We start from the raw sequence: 23,079 nt of genomic DNA on the forward strand, positions 1-23,079 counted from the left end.
AAATAAAGGGAAACGGGAGTGCGGGATAAAACTGGCCTGAAATGTGGAAAACTGACCGTTAGAGTTAATGTTGAGGTTTTTAAAAGGAAAACTGTGAAGAAAGTGGGCGGTGAAGCTGCGCTCAGTGAGTCTGGGTCGGGGTCTGGGCTCAGTGATGGACAATAAGGAGGCAGCAGTTTGAGAAAGAGGTGATTAGCATCACCTTGGACAAACGTTGGTTCGGCCACAGCTGGAGGAGTGTGGAAGTTCCGGTCCCCATCCTGTACAAAGGATAAGACTGCAGGGAACAGGGTGCAGAGTGGATTCACCAGGAGATGGCCTGGAATGGAGCCTTTGAGTGAAGGTTAGAGACTGGAAAGGCGGGCTTTGTCTTCCTTGGAATGGAGGAGGCTGAGGTTGATGTGATTGTGAGGGGTTCGGTCAGGGTGGGCAGTGAGGAAGTTTCCTCTATAACAGCCATGTTAAAGTCCGTCGGTGCCGGGTGAGGAGGAGGTTTGAGGAGAACAGAGGATTTCGGATTCACCAGAGGGCGGTTGCAATCGGGAACGAACTACCTGGGGGTGTGGCAAGATGGCATAGGAAGAAGACGTGCAATTCCACCTTTCCCCGGTTGAACTAGTAAATACCCCAAATTAAAAGTTTTTAAAGTTGTAAAAAAATAGTTTTTAAGAGTATCTGAATAGTGAAGAATGAAAATGACAGCAAATGTGAAGAAATCTAAAGCTCAATTGCAGAACAAATTACCTTATAAGAGTGTTGAAAAATTGAGGCCTACTCACCAGGTTGAAGCCACGGAGTCGTTGGAATTAATCCCCAAGGCTCAGTGAACTCCTGGCCGGATAAATATAATGCTGGCGCCTACCCTGCAGTCGCAAAATGGCGCTGACATTGTTTTGAACTCAGCCAACTCTGGTGTGCGTGCCCATAAAGTCGGGCATTTGGTTGAGTTGGCTGAGTGGAGTTTATTACGCTGCAGCTCCCGGTGGCCTGGGGATGCGCGGAGGTGCATCAGAGAACGTGCCTGTGTGGTCGACAGTGCTCCCGGACATGCAAGTTTGGAATTTGTTGGAAAAAGAATGGGATGTTGGGGTCCCAGACGGCAGCGGCCTGACGAAGTCGAGCCGCTGCCGACGGGGATGCAGACCCACAGCCGTGCTGGACACTCTAATATAGTTGCAGGTGAAGAAGAAGAAAGCTTTGCACTGATTAAATTAAGGCAGGAAGAATTTAAATTGGGAGCTGTGGTTAAAGAAGGTAGGCCTCAAGAGTGATTAGGGGATTCTGGATATAAAACAGTGTTTTCTAATTTGGAAGGAATTGCTCTTCAGATGGACAATGTGTCGGTGTAGATGTCTACACAAATTAATCAAGGATTTATGGAAATGAAGGTTAAATTGAATAATATCTGAAGAAACGTCATCTGTAAAGAATGATATGAATGTGGTTAAAGCTGATGTCAATAAATGTTTGAAAGCTGTGGATACTGTACAGGACATTTTTTTAAATTGAGGTTCTTCATGATTGTAAGGACCAAGTGGAACGAAATGGGGAAGAAATGGAAAAAGGAGCCATCCACCCTCCCCAGTCAAACTATTCAACAATTCTTAATCAGTCATAATCAACCCAACGATTCCAATCCCAAAGACTGTTCTGGATCTTGTTAGGTCTGCTTTGTTCATGAATGAGTGAGTCAGACACCAGACTGAGTCGAAATCAAGGTTCTTTGTTCTTTATTACCGGATTGTAACACTTGCAACTAACAGTGTTAGTTGGAGAAGGCGCATTCTGCCGTTATCACCAAGTGGTGTTTTTTTTATACCTCAGGATATGTACTTAGTAAATTATCATACCATTACATTGTCCAATGAATAAACTGTTGCTATCCTTCTCTGCTAGCTTGCTGCACATCAATTTGTCATTACCACTCTTATCTTGAGAGTACAAGGTCACAACTGCATCTTGTTACGGCCCAGCACTGGGTGACTCCTTCTTCATTCCCAGCTCATGATGTTTTTACCTAACAATCTTCAATATCCAGTAAACTCTGTGTCAATTCATCCTTCTTTCCATTCTTTCATGATGCATTAATCTTTGCTAATTCATTGTGGGATGGAAGAGAGAATTGTTGAAGAAGATTGATTCTTTGGAAAATCAAGGTCGACAGAATAATGTAAAAATAGTCGAACTACCAGAAGATATTGAGGGTTCTGATCTGGTGAAATTTTTTTTAAAGTGGATCCGTGATGTGCTGGGAAGTGATTTTTTTCCAAATGGTTTGGAATTGGACCGAGCGCATAGAGCGTTGAGGAAGAAGCCTTTTCCAGGTCGACCACCACAAGCAGTTTTGATTCGGTGCTTGAGATATCAAGATATAGAGATGATATGGATTGCAGTTCAAACAGCCCAATAAAATCAAACTCCAATGATGGTTCAGGGCAATAGAGTGTTCTTTGATGCCAATTTTGAGTCAGCAAATTATTAAGAGGCATAGAAAATTTAATTCAGCAAAAGAAGTGTTATGGAGAAAAGGTTAAATCTGCATTTCATTACACTGCTGTATTGAAAGTTCAATTTTTTATGGAAATTTTCAATTTCAGTTTTTTGAGAATTATCATGATGCATTAATCTTTGCTAATTCGTTGCCAGACTTGCGAAGAGGTAGATGGTCACTATTTTCATCACCTTAGAGGAGGGTATTTGATAAGCGGAATGAGAATGGAAAGAAGAATGAATTGACACAGAGTTTGCTGGATATTGAAGATCCGGAGCAGTCTTTGCGATTGGAATCATTGGGTTGATTATGGCTCATTAAGAATTGTTGAATAGTTTGATTGGGGAAGGTGGATGGCTCTGAAGCTTCTGATAGTCATCTGCCACTCGTGGGTTTTACCGCACCCAGGTTTTTGGGGAGTTACTACATTATTGTAATTTTGCAATTTAATTTTTTTTTAATTATTGGTGTTTTTTATTTATAAGGGGTGTTGTTTTTGTATTTTATTTAAGTTTTTTAATCAAGGGGAGTAATATCTTGTTTTAGTGTATTGTGTATTTTTGTTATATTAAAAAAATAAAAGAATGTCTCATTTGAATTTTGCAACTTTTAATGTCCAGGGATTGAATAATCCAATTAAGCGTAAATGTGTAATGGCTTACATAAAAAAGATGAAAGTTGATATAGCGTTTTTGCAAGAAATGCATTTAATGGAAAAAGAACATTTAAAATTGAAGAGAGATTGGGTAGGCTATGTGGTTGCTTCTTCTTTTAATTCTAAGGTGTGGGGAATGGTGATTCTGATTCATAAAAAAATACCATTTGAGATGGAATAATTTACGGAGACTACGGGTAGAATTTTGATGGTGAATTGTCAGATTGTTACAGAACCATGAACATTATTGAATGTTTATGTGCCTAATGTGGATGATGAATGTTTTATATCTGAGGCTTTTCTAACATTAAATCAGGATAATGAAAATGTTTTAATTGGAGGGGATTTTAATTGTGTTTTGGATCCATTATTGGATAAATCTCTAATAAGGAAATCTAAGATGGCGGTACAATTGGGTTCTTTGATGAAGGATTGAATTTAGTTTAAATTTGGAGAAGATTAAATCTGACAGAAAAGGATTTTTCTTTTTATTCATCTAGGCATGATTCATTTTTTAGAATAGATTTGTTTTTGATTTTGGCACATTTACAAGCTCAAATTGTGCAAGCTGAATATAAGAGTGGAATTATATCTGATCATTCTATGTTGTTTATATCATGCGTGGGCCCTGAAGTTACTCAATCAACTTATCGGTGGAGATTTAACATAATGTATTGTAAAAGCTGGAGTTTTTTACTTTTGTGAAAGAGCAGATTGCTTCATTTTTTTACTTTAAATACGGACTCAGTAAGTAGTAAGTTTGTTCTATGGGATGTTTTGAAAGCATATTTGCGTGGTCAAACTATTAGTTTTTCTACTAAGATTTTTTTTAAAGCCAATATTTGGCAGAGAGATTGGCTTTGGAGAAACAAATAAATGAGTTGGAGAAAGAATTTCAGAAGATTACAGATAATAAGAAAGCAGCATTAGCGAAGTTGAAATTGCATTATAATACTTTCAGTATGAGGGCCTAATTCAAAGATTTAAACAACATTACTATGAGTTAGGGGAGAGTGCTCATAAGGTATTAGCTTGGCGATTAAAAATGGAACAGGTGTCGAGAACTATTAATTCTGTTAAAAAGAATTCAATAGTTACTTATAAACATCAGAAAATTAATGACCAATTTTATTCATTTTATCAGAAATTATATACTTCTGAGGGAAAGCAGCATGATGGTTCTGTTGAATCCTTTTTATCTAAGTTGCATTTACTGGTTTTAGGAGAGAAAGATTTGGAATCTCCATTTACAGTTTTTGAGATTAAAGAAGCTATACAGGAGATGCCAAATAGAAAGTTGGCAGGGGATGATGGGTTTTCAGCAGTGTTTTATGAGGATTTGTCTTCTATATTTATGGATGTGCTTCAGCAAATAGTGGGTGAACAGTCATTAACAGAACCTTGTTCGAGTGCGATTATTACAGTTATTCCAAAGAAGGATCGAGATCCATTAAATGTAGCTTCATATTGACCAATTTCTTTATTAAATATGGATTATAAAATAATAGCTAAGGTATTGGCAAATAGACTTGCTAAAGATTTGCCAAGTTAGTACATGTCAATCAAGTTGGTTTTTATCAAGAACAGATGTGCATCTAATAATATTCTTAGATTGATTCATCAATGCATTGAGACAGCATCCCAGACAACGAATGGTGGTTGCACTTGATGTGGAAAAAGCATTTGATCGAGTTGAATGGAATTTTTTATTTAAGGTGTTGGAGGTTTAATTTCAGCCCTCTTTTTACTGGTATTATATAAAATTCCGATTACTAGGGTGGTGACGAATAGTTAGACTTCTTTGCCTTTTAAATTAACACAATCAACCCGTCAAGGTTTTCCATTGTCACCAGCCTTGTTTGCTTTGGTCATTGAGCCATTAGCTCAGGCAGTTCGACAGAATGATAATATTAAAGGGATAAAAATAGCAAATGATAAATATAAGATTAATTTATTTGCTGATGATGTATTGATTTATTTGACACACCTGGAACATTCTTTGAGGTTTTTACAAGAATGTTTGATTCAATTTGGTGTGTTATCTGGGTACAAGGTAAATTGGGACAAGAGTGAATTATTGCCAGTTTCGGAGGGGAACTGTTCGGCTCCGAATCATGGGTCCTCTACTGGCACCACCTACGGCTCCTAGAACGCTTCCACCAGCGTTGTCTCCGCTCCATCTTCAACATCCATTGGAGCGCTTTCATCCCTAACGTCAAAGTACTCGAGATGGCAGAGGTCGACAGCATCGAGTCCACGCTGCTGAAGATCCAGCTGCGCTGGATGGGTCACGTCTCCAGAATGGAGGACCATCGCCTTCCCAAGATCGTGTTATATGGCGAGCTCTCCACTGGCCACCGTGACAGAGGTGCACCAAAGAAAAGGTACAAGGACTGCATAAAGAAATCTCTTGGTGCCTGCCACATTGACCACCGCCAGTGGGCTGATAACGCCTCAAACCGTGCATCTTGGCGCCTCACAGTTTGGCGGGCAGCAACCTCCTTTGAAGAAGACCGCAGAGCCCACCTCACTGACAAAAGGCAAAGGAGGAAAAACCCAACACCCAACCCCAACCAACCAATTTTCCCCTGCAACCGCTGCAACCGTGTCTGCCTGTCCCGCATCGGACTTGTCAGCCACAAACGAGCCTGCAGCTGACGTGGACTTTTTACCCCCTCCATAAATCTTCGTCCGCGAAGCCAAGCCAAAGAAAAAAGATGAAGCATATAAAATTAAGATGGTCTGATAAAATTAAATATTTAGGAGTAATTGTGGATGAGGATTATCAGTCTTTATATAAATTAAATTATGTGCTGTGACAAACAGAAGTACCTTCTCAGAAATTGGTCGAGACAAAAATTGAGAACAAAGAACATTTATTATACAACAATGCAAAGTTGGGTGCTTTTCCCTTACCCTGGGAATACACACATACACTTGGGCTCACCCAACTTTTATACAGTTTATTTCAGTATAGAAGTACCCTCCCCCTTACATTCCTCTGCATCCTGGATGAGTTTGGCATTAGGCAATCCTGTCTACCTACATGCTTTTTCTGTGAACTTGGAGGACCAGGGGGTATCCTGTCTGTGTCCCATCATGTCATTGTCCTTATTCACACCTTCCTGACTCTCATTACTAACTTATATGCAGAACTTGCTAATTCTGTCTAAGGCTAGAAGACCCTTATCTTATTCAAACTAACTTTACTTCCTACATTCTAAAATCTATTCTTATCCTATTCATACTGGCTTTATTCATGACACATATATCGATACTAGTTTCCTCATCTTCATATTTTCATATCAGTTTTACTTATCTCTCACAATCCTCACTTTTCTTTTAGCTACGCTTCGTGACTTCTCAACTGGAATGTATTACTTGTAAACTTGGTCCTTTTCCCAGCTGGTGAGTAAACGAACTGCAGTCTTAGCATCATCAGACAGAATTAGGGAAACATACATCCCTTGGGTTATAGTGTTCTGACAAGGGGTTCGTTGAATTAAATACTGCACACAAGTCTTTAGGCAGGGGAGCACCATAATGGCCAGAATAGTGAGTCCAGCTGCCATAAGGGCTATGGATATCAGACTCCAGTGACCAATAAAAATTCTAGTTCATCCCACACCGGACCAAGCTTGCCCCGTCTGAACCTGGGCATGGGAAGATTTTCGAACTCCTGAAGAAGTGTCTTTAACCGCCTGACCGTTGTGAGCATTGTCATTAACCAGTCTTTCACAAACGCTGTCTTCAGCAACCAATGAATAATCGAGAGCCAGGTGGTTTTGTTGAACTGTGGCTCGTATCTGTCGTCTTTCTTCAGCCCATAAATTCAGGGCCATCACAGTCTGTTCGGTGATGATCTCCAAGACAGCCTGGAGTCTGATTAAACGATTTAAATGCCAAGCAGCTGTGGTGTTCTGGAGCAGCTTAAGTCATTTACAGCTGGAACTCCCCTTACCTAGGTGGTGCTTAACATTCCGAATGTCTGTGTCACCCAAAGGATGCTTTACAGGAGATCAAGTTGGGGAGGGTTATTTCTCATCACTTAACCTGTGAGTTGCAGCTTGCCTGCGAACATTAGCATAAGTATCACTGAACCTGTGAGTTGCAGCCTGTCTGTGAACATTAGCATATGTATTCACTCTATCTCTGCTACATGTATAATCCTGACTAACATTCTGTCTGTCTTTGTCCCACCATCTTCTTTGTGCTATCCCTTTAAAACTCTTTTTAATACCTGTAGAGGCCAAAATACAAATCAAATCTACTCTAGAGCCGTTCTGTTCCCCTGGTCCATGTTGGGATCTTATATTAACCCATACCCTACTATGACGATACTTTATATCTGTGCCCTGTCTACATTCTAAAGCTAAATAATTGTCACCTCTGCTGCCCTTGTTCCAGGGGGACTTAATACATTGTGAGCAATTTGGTGATTTCTCAAAAATTGGGAACCAACAAGTAAATAAAACAGCAAATGATAAAAACAACATTACAGCACTTTTTCCCGGCGTAGTGTAACTTTCAGATCAGAAGGATGAAGGACTGCACGCCCGGTGGAGGGTAGATTATCAATGTCGTTGGTCTGTGGTTCAGCAGCTCGTTTAATTCGTTGGATGTGGCTCCATCCCTTTTCTTTCATTCGCATGGCAGTGTCTGTAATCAAAAGTACACAATAGGGGCCATGCCAGACAGGCTTGAGTTGGTGATCTTGCCATTCTTTTACATATACCCAATCACCAGGTTTAATAGAATGAATAGGATACTCCAGGTGGGGAGTTTGAGCTAATAAACCCTTCTGTCCTAAGTCATGGAGAGAAGTATAAAGTCCCTGTAAATATTTAGATATGTATTGGTCATTAGCCTCAGGGATAGGGGTATCAGTGTGGAATCCCATGTAAGGAAGACCAAACATCATTTCATATGGTGAGACAGCAAGGTCCTTACGAGGAGCTGTGCGAGTCCAAATTAAAGCTAAGGGTAAGCATTTAATCCAGGAGAGGCCAGTTTCCTCATGAAGTCGAGTGAGCTGGTTTTTAAAGGTCTGATTCATTCGTTCAACACGGCCTGAGCTCTGGGGGTGCCATGGGGTATGTAGCTGCCAATCTATTCCCAGTATTTTGCACACACCCTGGAGTACCTGAGAGGTAAAATGTGTACCTCGATCTGAGTCAATGGTTTGAATCATAACATATCGTGGAATCACAGACTCCAGTAGTATCCAGATAACGGTGCTGGCACGATCATTAGGGGTCGGGAAAGCCTCAACCCATCGTGTGAAATGATCTACCATCACCAGGAGGTATTTGTAAACCCCTATCTTAGGTAATTCTGTAAAGTCAATTTGTATCCGTTGAAACGGGCGTACAGCTATATCGCGACCACCTGGCGCATAACTTTCTTATTTACTCTCTGACAGATTGGACAACCCCGAGTACTTTGTTTAGCTATAGTATATATGCCTGAGCAATGAAAAGACCGTACAAAAGTATCCACAAGTGACTGTGTTCCCCAGTGTGTCTGCTGGTGTTGCTGATCAATAATTTGCCAAGCCAAGGCTTTGTTCAGTACTTGACGTCCTTCTGCTGTCCACCACAACCCATCAATGGTTTGACGCATTCCCTGGTCTTTCATGTAAATCTCCTCTTCCCGTGAAAAGATGGGAGTCTTTTTAACCTCAAGTGGGGTGGGCAGTAACAGCTGCATGTCTATTTTCTCCGTGAGTGCAGCCTGTTTGGCAGCTGCATTTGCCTGTCTGTTCCCCTGTGCATCAGGACTGTCATCACTTTGATGGCTTCATACATGAACTACAGCTATTTCCTCAGGTAATGTAAGAGCATCAAGGGATTGGACAATTAAGTTTTCATGGATCAACTTTTGTCCTTTTCCAGTTATCATTCCCCGTTCTTTCCAGATCTTCCCAAAGGTGTGCACTACACCAAAAGCGTATTTTGAGTCCGTGTAGATAGTGCCCCCTTGTTCTCTAGACCCTGGAGAGCTCTAAAGAGGGCATACAATTCACAAGATTGTGCTGACCAATGACCGGGGAGGTGACCGGCTTCAATCACCACTCCTTCTTTCCCATGCACTACACTATACCCGCCATCAATGCAACGGGAAGATCCATCAATAAACCACCTTTCACCCTCCTGTAAAGGCTCATCGCTTAAATCCTCTCTAATTTTGGACTGTAAATCTATTACCTCTAAACATACATGCTCTAACTCATTTATTGTCAGAATTTGGAGAAACCAAGAAACCTGCTGGATTGTGTTCTTTATTCGTAATCAGGGTCAAATCATCCCTATCCATTAGGATTGCTTCATATTTTAAAATTCTAGAGTCTGTGAGCCACCTTCCAGCACGTTGTAAGAGAATATTGCAGACTGTATGAGGGGTATGAACTATCATCGGGGCACCGAACGTAATCTTTCGTCCCTTCTCAACTAAAATAGCAGTGGTTGCGATGGCTTGCACACACTCTGGCCAACCACGACAAACAGGGTCTAAAACTTTTGATAGAAAGGCAACTGGCTGTCTACAGCCTGCTCTCTCTTGTGTTAGTACTCCAGTGGCTACACCTCCTTTCGCATTGGTATGTAGGTCAAATGGCTTATTTAGGTCGTGTAAAACCAACACTGGGGCACTAATAAGGCTCTGTTTCACCAAGTTAAAATCTTTAATCTCTTCCTCTGTCCAGACAACAGCATCGCCCCCTAGAAACGTGAGTTTATCATAGAGAAATCTGACCAGGCTAGAATAATTTTCAATCCAGATTCTACAGTATCCCACTAAACCAAGGAATTTCCCAAGTTCTTGGGCATTCTTGGGAGGTGGGATCTGTAGAATACCACGTATCCTCTCTGGACTTATTTTCCTAGTTCCCTGACTTACCAGATGACCTAAGTATTTAACTTCTGATTGAACAAATTGTAATTTGGATTCACTCACCCTGAGACCCTTATTCTCCAGAAAATTCAAAAGTTCAGCAGTATACTGTTTAACTAATTCGTACGTTTTTCCCGTAATTAACAAATCATCAACATATTGTATCAACTGACAATTCTCTCTCCAAGGAGCCTCATCTAATATTTGTTCTAAGACCTGGCCGAATAAATTTGGTGATTCTGTAAAGCCCTGGGGAAGGACCATCCACCGGTATTGATTCTTGCGTCCAGTAAAAGGATTTTCCCATTGAAATGCAAACATGTCTCTGCTCTCTGTTGCTAACGGACCGGTCCAGAAAGCATCTTTGAGGTCAATCACACTAAACCATTTACTATGGGGATCGATTTTACCCATTATTGTACAGGGATTAGGTACAACTGGGTGACGGGTGAGAATAATTTTGTTTAGCTCCCTCAAGTCCTGCACTAATTGATAGGTACCGTCTGGTTTTTGGACAGGTAAAATTGGGGTATTAAAAGGTGACATACAAGGTTCGAGTATACCATCTTTCACCAACTGGTCAATTACTGGCTGCAGCCCCTTTCGGCCAGCCATAGGAATTGGATACTGTTTTCATCTAATTACTTGTTCAGGATCTTTTAGAGTAACTTGCAGGGGAGGAATATCTAACACTCCTCTATTGCCTCTTTCTGCCCATACTCCAGGATTTATTAGTTCTCAATCTTCCTCGCTTAATACATACAATTAAACCCTGATACCCGATTCCTGTGGTCTGATGCCGATAGCCAATTGGTCCTGTAAATCTCGTCCTACAAACAAACTCCAGCTTGGGGAACTAGTAAAATATCCTCTGTTATTATCTTTTCTCCCATTTGTATTCTTACATCTCTTAATTCAGGGACCATAAAATCTCTTCCTCCTACTCCCAAAATCATCACGGTCCCCTCTATCTTAACACCCTCGGGTGGTTGTAAAATACTCGACCGGTCTGCCCCAGAATCTACTAAAAATACCATCTTGTCACTGTGGGATCCTATGTTTAAATTTACCAATGGTTTTCCGTGCAGCCCCACGGTGTGTATTGACTGAGAACCGTGACCCCCCTATTTATAATCTGCTTCCATCAGGGCGTAAGATCGTGTCTCCCTGTCTCGCATTGGGCATTCTCTCTTAAAGTGTCCCTCCTTTTTACAATGTTAGCAAACTACTGCTCCTGTTTCCCAATTTCTACTTGGGTCTCCACGGGGTCCCGGGAATGGTCGTCGTCCCCAGAATTCTCCTCTACCCCTCCCTCTACTCTGGTCTCTACTTCCCCACCCCTGGCGCTCCTCCCAATGTCCAGGAGCTGGCACACAGTCCCTACCCTTTCCTTGCTGTTCCTCCATGACTTCCTTGACTGCCTGCATCAAAATCTTAGCCTTTCCTTTCTGTTTATCCTCAGACCTCTGGACGAATGCTCTTTGTGCAATCTGTAGAAGCTGTGTTATTCCCTGCTCATGCCAATTCTCAGTCTTCTGCAATTTCCTTCTAATGTCTGGGGCTGAGTTCGTAATGAAGCCCGTTAATACCAATTGTTCACCCACTGGGGATTCTACATCCAGATCCCCATATTGCTGTATGGCCGTGTGCAATCTATTCAGAAATGCAGAGGGGGTCTCCTCAGGACCTTGGGGAACCTCAAATGCTTTCTTAAAATTCTGTCCCTTTGGAACAGATTCCTTGATTCCTTTTATCAGATTAACCCTATATTCTTCAATTAATGTGTGACCGTGATTAGTATTCTTATCCCAATTTGGTTTTGCCAGAGGGAATTTAAGTTCCCCAGGTACCGCCTCTGGTCCCCCTGGTGTTCCCTATCCCAGACTCTAATCCTTGGTTGTCGAATCATCCCACGTTCATCCAAAGTGAACAGAGCCCTAAAGATTGATGTTAACTCATCCCAAGTATATATATATATATATATATATATATATCCAAAAATTGATCTAATTGTTCGGCACATCCCTGAGGATCCTCTATCAGGGAGGTCATTTCTCTCTTAAAGTTACGCACCTCCGTATTAGTCAGGGGCACATTTACGAAAACAAGACCCCCTCCCACGGGAACTTCCCGTAGAGGTCTCATCCAGTTAATTTCTGGCTTATTATGTCTAGGTTCCTGCTTTCCGGGAAATGAATCAAAGGGTTCTGCCCTTTCTTCCCGGAGGGTCTCACACTGTTCTGAATCAAAGTCTCCTCCCTCTCTTGTCAATAGAGGTGGTAATCCAGTACTTTGTGAATGGGTCATCATACCACCCCTACTTTCTTCTCCTTTCTTTAGCTGTGGGGGAGGAGGGGAAGGTGCAGAAGGGTAGAGCATAGGAGAGAGGGGAAAGATAGGCGCCGGCATAGGAGGAGCATAAGGTGGAGGAAGGGAATGTAACACATCCTTGTGTTTCAGGGACAAAAGGTTCCTCATCTTTCTTGTCCTTGCATTCCTTTTCATTCAAAACCAATTGATCAACCGATCCACTGAGCCAGCAGGCTGCATATTCCCTGCTCTCAATATTATCTCTTTGGTTTTGATAGAGCCAGATGTTCAATGCCTGACACATCCAGTCATCCTCGGATCCGAGCTTTGGCCAATATACCGAACTCCCTTTTATCGGACTTTTAACCCATTCCAGACAGCAATACCTGACCATGGTCAGTTTGTCTTTCCCACGGGTTCTCCCCGCACCCCAATCAGATAGCATTAATCCTAATGGACTTTGCTTAGTTATCTGATCATCCCGTCCTTCCTTAGGACTCTTCCATGCTACTCACACCTCCCATACTAACAGGTAAGAAAAATTCCTCTTACCGGGATCCAGTAGCTATTCCTAGCACGCTTCCTTAATGTCCTCCCGTTGTTTGTTCTCAATGCCTCTTCTCAGATATCACTCGCTTCATCCACTGACCAATCACCCACCGTCCGTGAGTCCAGCGGAATCAGCTGGGGTGCATCTACCCTCGTTGTCGGGCACTCTGTCAGTGGAGGGAGTGGGATCCCGGACAAGTCCCCATTTGTGAGAAACAGAAGTACCTTCACAGAAATTGGTCGAGACAAAAATTGAGAACAAAGAACATTTATTATACAACAATGCAAAGTTGGGTGCTTTTCCCTTACCCTGGGAATATACACATAGACTGGGGCTCACCCAACTTTTTTACAGTTTATTTCAGTATAGAAGTACCCTCCCCCTTCATTCTTCTGCCTCCTGGATGAGTTTGGCATTAGGCAATCCTGTCTGCCTACGTGCTGTTTCTGTGAACTTGGAGGACCAGGGGGTATCCTGTCGGTGTCCCATCATGTCATTGTCCTTATTCACACCTTCCTGACTCTCAGGGCTTACTAACTTCTTATATGCAGAACTTGCTAATTCTGTCTAAGACTAGAAGACCCTTATCTTATTCAGACTAACTTTACTTCCTACATTCTATTATCTATTATCTATCCTTATCTTATTCATACTGGAGAACTTGCTGATTCCATCTAAAAGGCTAGAAGACCCTTATCTTATTCAAACTAACTTTACTTCCTACATTCTAATATCTATTCTTATCCTATTCATACTGGCTTTATTCATTACACATATATCTATACTAGTTTCCTCATCTTCATATTTTCATATCAGTTTTACTTACCTCTCACATGTGCCATTATTGAAAAAGATTAAAAATGGATTTGGTTAAATGAAAGGATCTTCTATTAAAATTAGTAGGTCAAGTAAACTGTATTAAAATGAATATTTTCCCACATATTCAGTATTTATTTCAGTGAATTTTATATTTGCTTCCAAAGAGTTTTTTTCAGGATTTGAATATGGCGGTGAAGAAAATTTTATGGAAGGGAAAATTAGCACGAATAGCTTTGCAGAAGTTGACATGGAAATATGCATTAGGAGGTCTTCAGTTGCCTCATTTTCAAAATTATTATGAGACTGCACAGTTAAAGTTTATTAATAGAATGATGGATGTTAAACAGCCCTCTAGTTGAGCTAAGGTGGAACTAGCCTGTATTTCTGAATATGAAGTTCATCAATTTATATACAAATGGAATTAGCATTTATTACAGGGATATAATAATCTGGTGTTAAAGCATTTATTAAAGATATGGATTAATAGGAATGCTGCTACAGGCACGAAGTGGAGATTATCAATTCAAACTCTGTTATATCAAAATCAGCTTATATCTTTTTCAGTGTTTAATTGATATTTAAAGGTATGGCATTCTGATGGGGTAGAAGTGACTCAGAATTGTTTTGAAGAGGGACAGTTTCTTTCTTTTAACCATTTGTGGGAAAATATGGAATACCTGTAAATTCTTTATTTGTGTATTATCAACTTTGAGCTTTGATAAGGGATAATTATGGAAAGGATAGGAGTTTACCTGAGTTAACAAAATTTGAATCTTTGATTTCTTTTGTGTCAAAAATGGCTTTAATTCAGATATGTATATGTTGTTACAAGAGAATATGGATAAGGCAAATATGGAGAGATCTAGAAATAAATGGGAAAGTGATTTATGATATACCCCAGGAAGACTGTGAGGTTATGTTTTGTGAAGGGATAACTAAAGTGATTGAGGAAAGGTTTGGTTTGGTTAATTATAATTTTTTGCATCAGTTGTATTTGACCCCTGAGAATTTTAAAAATATGGATTTAGTGATTCGGATTTGTGTTTAAGATGTGGGTTAAATATTGGAACTTTTTTCATGTAGACTGGTCTTATGATAAGGTACAACCATTTTACAAAAAAAAAAATTAGGGTATTTTTTGTGAAATTATTTAAGATTTAATTACCATTAGACCCAGAGATTTTGTTGGGTTATATGATTTCCTGGATTGGTTTGGGGTTGGACAAGTTTCAGATTGCCTTTGTTCGTTTAGCATTATCAGTGGCAAGCGATTACTTGGAAAGATAATGTGGAAATTAATGTAACTCGTTGGCATAATGAATTGAGATCGTGTATTTATATGGAAAAAATATAACATAATTTACACGATAATTATTCTTTTTTTGTTAATATGTGGTCACCTGATTTGGAGTATATGGGTTCAGAAATATCTTAAAATATTGTGTTGTTTATTCATATTTGTAATTATTTGTAATATGTTTTTTTTTGTGGCTCCCCTTGTGGGCTGACGGGGTGGGGTGGGAGGGGAGGGTTGTTTGATGATTTGTTATTGTTTTTTTCATGTTATGTTTTTATATTATTCTTAATAATTTTAAATAAAGTTTTTTTTTAAAAAAGGAACTAACTGTCTGAGAATGTTGTTGAGGCAGGGAATCTCACATTTCCTGTCATGTCAGGATGAACAATTGGTCACCAAGTACAGTAGATACATGGAAATTATATAAATGGGGACCTGATATTCGTCATGGACATGATGGACCGAATTGTCTGTTTCTTTAGACACACAGGAGACTGCACATGCTGGAAGCCGAAGCCGAACACAATTTGCGGAAGAATCAGCGGGTGGAGGGGTATCAATGGGACAGAAGGAAACGGCGACCGTTATTTTTCTCCCACTGGTACTGCTTCACCTGCTGAGTTAGTCCAGTAGCTTGTGTTTTTGGTCGGTTTCTGTGCTATGTGACCACAGGGGTCGACAAAGGATACAGGTAACCTCGCAGAAGCGGTTGTCCGGATTTAGAAAGGAGAGGATCTCAGAATTTTTTCATTCAACAGGGGAGTGGTACTGACCCCACCCCGGGCTGACAAATCTCCGTGTCTTTATAGAATTGGCTAGTGAGTGGATTAAGTACTCGTTTTAAACTTCATAAATGTCCCAGATTTACGGGTGGTTCTGTAATTTTTTTCAGTTTAATGAATTGTCGAAGGAAACAAAAAGGTAAAAAGCTGTTAGCGAAGAAGCATTTTAACAAGACCCTTCAAAGGAAACGGAAATTGTGAAGAATTTCTATATGATTGACCATTTCAATAGTTCCCAATAAAGGGAATTCCCTGTGAGACAGCAGAATGAATATTGTGTCCGACAGGTTACACAACGTCAGGAAGGACAGCTCTGCCACTGAGAGAGGGCAGAGACTGTCCTCCGCATTGATAGGTCTGGTTTCAGGTATGAGGAGACATTGGGTTGGGCTGGGCCTATGTTGGTTCGAGGTGAGAAGAATGTGGGGAGACAATATGAGAGGCTTTGATCGTGTGGACGGCTAGAGGCTTGTTCCCAGGGCTGAAATAGATAACAGGAGGGGCATAGATTTAAGGTGCTTGGGAGTAAGTACAGGAAGGGTGAAAGAGGTATATTTTTAACTCTGAGAGTGGTTGGTGGAGAAGCTAAATTTGATTGACCAAATCAATGAAATACTTTTGAAAGTGACGTTTTTTGGTACAAGGTTTTCTGTAGATGTAGTGAGGCGTGCAGTAATTGTCAGAAGTACAAATTCTCACACATGGTGACACGACAAGCTTTATTTACAAGTCTGCAGAGTTGGACTCAACTGGCTTCTCGCCAAGTCAAGCCCCGATACATACAGTGCATTGATTTTTATACCTTTTTTGCTTGTCCTTCCCCTCCTCTTTAACACTGTTTTAATTGGTTAGTTTTTGCAAAATCATTCTAAGTACACTTGCATTTGTAATTATCATGTTAGTCAAGTACACTACGAACTCTGCACACACTAAATTCTGTTTTTCACTCTTTTATTAATCTTTGGCTCCTACATGTCTCTTTGTGACCATGAAAGATCTCTGTTTGTTATAACATTGTCCAGCTGAACTTTTATGGTAAGCTCCCTGTCTATTCTGACTTCCCCTTTTATGATTAATCATCACATTTTAACTTAAGCCCTTTTTAACCTAAATTCTCTATCTATAACAATCCACCCCTTTCTTTCTTTAAAATGTGTGTACTATTTCTGAATGGGGGCCTTAACCCAGGGAAGAGAACCATCTTCTGATAAATCAATTTCGTGCTGAAGTAAAATTCTAACTGGGTCTCCCAGGCCCCCTGTCTGCATGGTCTGCTGGACCATCGAAATCACTAGGCTGCGCAGACAGGGAATAATCAGCTACTACAATTCCAAAGCTGAAAATTGCTATTAGACAGGGGTAGGCAATCAGTCTTAAAAACAGTGGATAGGAACCTAGTCAGGGGTTTAGGAAACCAAGTGAAATTACCAGGCGAAATGCAGATCCATACAGCCTTGCAGGGACTTTTCCTACCGGGTATTTGCCGGCTCGTGAGAGGCAATAAAAACCGGAGGGGACGTTGGAAAGAGACCAATTCTCCCTTGACCTTGTTCGGTTAGTGGTCCAAACCCAGGAGATCATGGTCCGGAGGGCAGAGTGAGTACCGGGGCCCGCGTCAGGCGATGCTTCAAGTCCTCAAGCCATCCCTTCTCCTCCTGGGTCCATTTCAATGGATATTCATCTTCATTTGTCAGCTTTTCATACATAAACTTCACCAACGCTGAGTAAGGGTTTTGTTTCCTTTCCCCTCTGGATCGGCATTTATCTGTCGGATAATCTTCGCTGCCCTCTTTTGACCTTCCTCTTCCCTCTGCACATATACTCTTTGCGCCTTTTTTAACAGGTCGCTCAAGGGTTTTTTCATTCCAGTCCTCCTCCTTTTCTAGTTTCTTCCTAATGTCCTGCCACGATTTGGACACAAATTCGATTCGAATAAGCTGTTCACCCATTGGTGTACTAGGGTCCACACCCGCATACTGTTGGACATTCTTTCTCACCCTCTCCAAGAAATCAGTAGGGGACCCATCTTTTCCCTGGTGGTTCCCAAATGCCTTGGCGAAATTGTGACCCTTTGGCACAGCCTCCCGTATTCCTTTAATCGTCCACTTTCTGTATTGTCTCATACTTGCCAATCCCTCGGGTGTTCGTTTGTCCCACCTGGGTTCATTCAGGGGATATTTTTGTTCATGGGGTCTGGGGTCCCCAGGTTGTTCACGTTCCCACATAAGGAGGGCAGCCTGTCAAATCATCTGCCTCTCCTGGGGTGAGAATAATGTTCCCATTATTGCGTGCATCTCTTCCCAGGTATATGTATTTGGTCCCAGGAACTGGTCTAACTGTTCGGCCAGACCCATGGGATCTTCCAATAATCTTCATTTCCTTCTTAAATCCCCGCACCTCAGTACTGGTTAGGGGAACATTTACATATCCCGTTCCCCCTCCCGGTCCTCACATAGAAACTTCCCTCAGGGGATTTAGGCTTACTGGAGCCTTCGATGGTCCTGGACCAGTCTGGTATCTGGTCCAGGATCGGTTTACCGGTGGAAGTTTAGGGTCCGACTCCCTTAATTCATCCCTTCGTTCCCGGCCCCTTCCGGGACAATCAGATTCATCACCTTTCCCCTCCAGCAGCGAGCTTCCCTCGGGCGCAGTGGGCACCGGGGGAACATAAGGAGGGGGCAGGTTGTCCAAAGGTTCCCACTTCTTTTCTCCCGCTACCCTCAATTTAAAACATTTTGTTAAGGATCCTGGCCAGGGAACCCAACAAAATGCATACGCCGACTCTTCTTGATTCACTTTTTGTCTCGAGTTTACATATATGTTTAATGCTTATCTAACCCAATCCTCATCAGATCCAAATTTCGGCCACCAGACCGAGGAACCTTTGATAGGCTGTTTCGACCAAAGAAGACAATATTGAACCATCTTTTTCTTGTCTTTGTCTCGATATCGTTTACTATCCCAATTTTCAAACATTCTCCCCAAAGGGCTGTCAAGGGGAACCCCCCCGGAAAAGTCCTGATCTTTCAGACGAGCCCTTAGATTTTGATCCTCCAATTTCCCCGCATAGATCCGTTTATCGTTGCTGAGGACCCCCCCCCCCCCCCCCCGTTCGGGACCCTACTCCCTTTCATCTCGGACGCCTCGTCGGAGGTACTATCCCTCCGCCGGTTCCCGCCGAGGTTTTCCCTGGGGTCTATCCTAAGGTCCCATGACAGGGTCCTCACGCCACGACAAAGGCTCTACACCTGATTTATCGTTTTATATATTTTTTTCCGTCATGACCGTTACCTGGGTGGTCTCATCCGTCAATCCCCACACCACAATCGTAAGTCGTCACTTACCGGTGTCTTCCTGGGGATTGAACCATCACCCCTCTCCTTTTCGTCTTGTCATGTCACCTTGTCCGGATACCACTCGCTCAAGCCGCCCGAGGCGACGAGCAAGGGACTAGGAGCCGCTGAACTCAGCGGGGTGCACCACCTCCGATGTCCCTCTTTCTCGCCTCCTCCCACGGCTGGAGTGTAGATCCCGGACGAGCCCCCATTTGTCAGAAGTACAAATTCTCACACATGAGTCTCTTTAAAGTTGGTGACACGACAAGCTTTATTTACAAGTCTGCAGAGTTGGACTCAACTGGCTTCTCGCCAAGTCAAGCCCCGATACATACAGTGCATTGATTTTTATACCTTTTTTGCTTGTCCTTCCCCTCCTCTTTAACACTGTTTTAATTGGTTAGTTTTTGCAAAATCATTCTAAGTACACTTGCATTTGTAATTATCATGTTAGTCAAGTACACTACGAACTCTGCACACACTAAATTCTGTTTTTCACTCTTTTATCAATCTTTGGCTCCTACATGTCTCTTTGTGACCATGAAAGATCTGTTTGTTATAACGTTGTCCAGCTGAACTTTTATGGTAAGCTCCCTGTCTATTCTGGCTTCCCCTTTTATGATTAATCATCACATTTTAACTTAAGCCCTTTTTAACCTAAATTCTCTATCTATAACAGTAATAAAGGGCCTATCTTATTGGCCTCGAGACTAGGTGGCGACTCGAGTCTCCGCGACGTCTCCTGGAGACTAGCCGGGTCTCTGGAAAGTCGCGGGAAAATCGAACATGTTCGCACTCATAACACCCATCGAGGGGGAGTTTATTCCAGGAGGAGAGATGCTGCCAATTAAACGATCCCGTATTTTGGAACCTTTCGCCGATCACAACAAATGCCGACTCACAGAATATCGTTGTCGTCGGTCTTTTTGGGAACGGAATGAGATTGTGGAGGTTCCCTGTTTCACAAACTGCTGTCGGAGTCACAACAGCAATGTGAACAGTTGCTGTTGTGTGGGATACAAACTGGGAATCGAGGAACTTAGAAATAGACGGCAGTCACTGCAGGGAACTCACTCCACAATTAAAACAACAGCACAGCGATAAACTGAACATTGCTCACATTAATGCGCTACGAATGAAAGGTTTTTGAAGCAGCTTAAAGAGAATAGCCGGTCGATCAGCGACCGTGGGGGATCGCGAAAGTGGAATACTCGACGTTTCGAGATAGGTCCCTGGAGATGGAAAGTTCAGTGGGAGAAGTAATCGAAGGACGAGACGTCCTGACGGCGAAGGAGAGGGTGAAGGTTCCGTGTAGGTGCAGAGAGCAGGAATGCAAAAGTGATACCGGAGGAAACCGGGCAGCGTCGCTGGTCATCTCGGTCAACATGAATACAATGATAATCATCTGTCGAAGAGGAAATGCCTATTCCCAGAACAAAACAGTGGCGGGGTTTGGTGGAAGTTTCTTGAGGTTACGGACGGGTCACTGTCCACAAACTGCAGGCGGACTCGAGGCTGCAACATCAAAGGTCGATCCGTGAATAGACCGAGATCCTATTGTATTCTCGGGTAGAAATGAGATTCAGTAGTTACAACACGGGAGAGCAGTTAATACTAAGTGTTCATCACAGCCATTAAACACATCAACAATAAACAAGTTCACATTGATAATCTCTACGTGTAAGTTTGTGAGTGAAGTATTTCAAGGTGGAAACAAGCTGACGGGAAGGAGAGGGTTAAGTTCTCGTGTCAGCGCAGGGGGCAACGAGACGAGGAAGAGACCGGGCGGTGGAACCACATTGTCAAACACGCCCCGAATTACTTGCGCCTCGAAACATAAACATCCAGGCCTAGGTTGTTCCGATTCCATCTCGAAATATTCAGACAACTCTTTCAGCGAGATTGTGAGTGGCTCTGAAAAGAGCCGTTATGTTTCCGGTTTATTTGACCGCACTTTGCGGAGCTTTACTTGGAGCTGGTGTACTTGGTCACCGCCTTTGTCCCTTCCGACACTGCGTGCTTGGCCAACTCCCCGGGCAGCAGCAGGCGCACGGCCGTCTGGATCTCCCTGGAGCTGATGGTCGACCTCTTGTTGTAATGGGCCAGGCGGGAAGCCTCGCCCGCGATCCGCTCAAAAATATCGTTCACGAATGAGTTCATGATGCTCATGGCTTTGGAGGAAACGCCGGTGTCGGGGTGAACCTGCTTCAACACCTTGTAGATGTAGATAGAATAACTCTCCTTCCTCGACCTCTTACGCTTCTTACCTCCTTTGGCAGTTGCCTTGGACACCGCTTTCTTGGCGCCCTTCTTGGGCGCTGTTTTCGGGTCTGGCATTTTCTTCCTTCGATTTCAGACCTAAAAATAAGCGGAACCCGCTTCGAGTGTAGTTTAAATAGGTATTTCCAACACCCTATGCTAATAAGGGAATGGCAACGGTAAGGGATATCATTGGTCGATTTGGACGAATGAACGTGTAGATTTTTCAAATATTTTGATTGGATATTTCAAAAAGACCAATCACAGTTCCCCACTCCGCCAATCACAGAATACTGACGGGCGGAATGGGAAGAATCTACAGCTGAGAATCATTGCTTCTCACCTTGGAAAAGGGGGTTGCGGGGAGATCTTATCTAAATATTTACACCCAGGAAGGAGAACTGTTTCAATGTGTGGATGAGCATTTTCTGATCCCTAACCTACAAGCGGTCTGCTGAGAGAGGACGATGATTGGCTGAAGGGTGTCCAATGCCTGTCAATCACATTGTAGCACTTCTCGTTGCACCAATCAGCCTTTCCCCGGGATCATCAACAGGGGCCAAGGAACAGGATCTGTCTGACCATGTTTGGTGGTGAAATCAGGGGGAACGTGGATCCCCAAGTGGCCCTAAAAGAGCGAAAAGGCCGTGAGGACGCTGTGGACAAGCGGATCCACGTTCCCCTCCATGCTTCTATATATCCACGGTGCGTCTTTCATCACTGTCGTCTGAGTAACTGTGTCGTGGGGTTGGCACCCGATGATGGGCGACGGGTCCCACTCCGGGCGGCTCCTCGGCGGCGAACCCCACTCTCCTCCCCATGTTCCAGGTGGCGAGCTTCCTTCCCTCCGTCCATTCCTCCCCCAAACCCCTGCTCCGGGCGGCGAACTTCCCCCCAAACTTACCTCCCCTGCTCCGGGCGGCGGACGAGGCTCCCTCCCTCCTTTGTAATGGAGAGACAGCATCCACCACTGGACGGCGCTGCTGCGCTTCTATTCGGAGCCAACACCACCTGCCAATCAAGGTCAGAAAGTTACCCCAAGCCATCAAAGTGACCCTCACAAATGGCCCAGGTGAATCATCTCGGTTCACTGAGCCCCTGCACTTGGCCTTGAGCCAATGCCAACGGGGCCCATACTATCTGTATGATTGCCCCCCCCCCCCCCCCAGCTTTACCACCAGAACCATTAAAAGGACCATGTGCTCCTTCGTTCTGTCTCTTTGGACTCCTCGTGGATCGTGAGTATCACCTTTCATACAGGGTTGAGTGAGTCCCAAGACTGTCTCAAGAGCCGTGCCCATACTGACCAAGGGGTGGAGGCACGTTAGATCGCCTAGAGCGTGTGTGTTGAATGTGTCTGTTACTGTAACTCTGTTAGTTTTATCAGTTACCCCTCATTGCTCCGAAGTGTATATTTTTCCCCCTGCGTACTGTGCTTGTGTTTAAAGCTCTACTTGATAAACCAAACCCACTGCTTCCTCTTTTATTACCGAAATAAAAGTTCATTTTGTACCCTCCATCTCGGTCTGGTTCTTAACCTGTGGGACCCACACGAACCTAAACAATTTGCGCTGCAGTGTACTATTTCCATTTTACTGATTCCGCCCTGCTCCAGCTCCCTCAACAGCCCCTAAGGCTAGAGCTGGATGAGGTTCCCACCCTGGATGAGACATATAAGGCAATCGAACAA

At 42.9% G+C, this 23,079-nt stretch overlaps 2 protein-coding genes and 1 long non-coding RNA gene across 7 annotated transcripts in view; 1 reads left to right on the forward strand and 2 right to left on the reverse strand.

Moving 5' to 3' along the window:
* The window catches only part of LOC138740941 (ferritin heavy chain, oocyte isoform-like), a 60,607-nt gene that overhangs the window by 18,692 nt on the left and 18,836 nt on the right, over positions 1–23,079 (forward strand). Inside the window, exon 1 of one of the 5 annotated variants that reach the window (XR_011343218.1) lies at positions 8–343. The exons of 3 other annotated variants lie outside the window; for them this stretch is intronic. The gene's annotated coding sequence lies outside the window, so the exon portion shown is untranslated. Of the gene's footprint in view, positions 1–7; positions 344–21,747; positions 22,095–23,079 lie in introns of those variants that run through there. One more of the 5 variants, XR_011343217.1, reaches the window with a different exon arrangement.
* LOC138740945 (uncharacterized) overlaps positions 6,054–23,079 on the reverse strand; it is a 111,647-nt gene continuing 94,621 nt past the window's right edge. The window contains exons 3-4 of the long non-coding RNA XR_011343220.1: positions 12,900–13,121; positions 6,054–7,805 (exon numbers count right to left, since the gene is read on the reverse strand). This is a non-coding gene — a long non-coding RNA (uncharacterized lncRNA). The remainder of the gene's footprint in view (positions 7,806–12,899; positions 13,122–23,079) is intronic.
* On the reverse strand, positions 19,377–22,345 carry LOC138740944 (histone H2B). The gene is made up of 2 exons (XM_069894313.1): positions 22,294–22,345; positions 19,377–21,488 (listed from the first exon to the last, which is right to left on the reverse strand). The coding sequence occupies exon 2, from the start codon at positions 21,465–21,467 to the stop codon at positions 21,096–21,098; it is 372 nt and encodes a 123-aa protein (XP_069750414.1). The 5' UTR covers positions 21,468–21,488; positions 22,294–22,345; the 3' UTR covers positions 19,377–21,095.

The sequence above is a fragment of the Narcine bancroftii genome, chromosome 8, assembly GCF_036971445.1.
Source record: "Narcine bancroftii isolate sNarBan1 chromosome 8, sNarBan1.hap1, whole genome shotgun sequence".
Lineage (NCBI taxonomy): Eukaryota > Metazoa > Chordata > Chondrichthyes > Torpediniformes > Narcinidae > Narcine > Narcine bancroftii.

Coding starts and splice junctions, on each gene's coding strand:
- LOC138740944 (XM_069894313.1), bottom strand. CDS start 21,467: ATGCCAGACCCGAAAACAGCGCCCAAGAAGGGCGCCAAGAAAGCGGTG.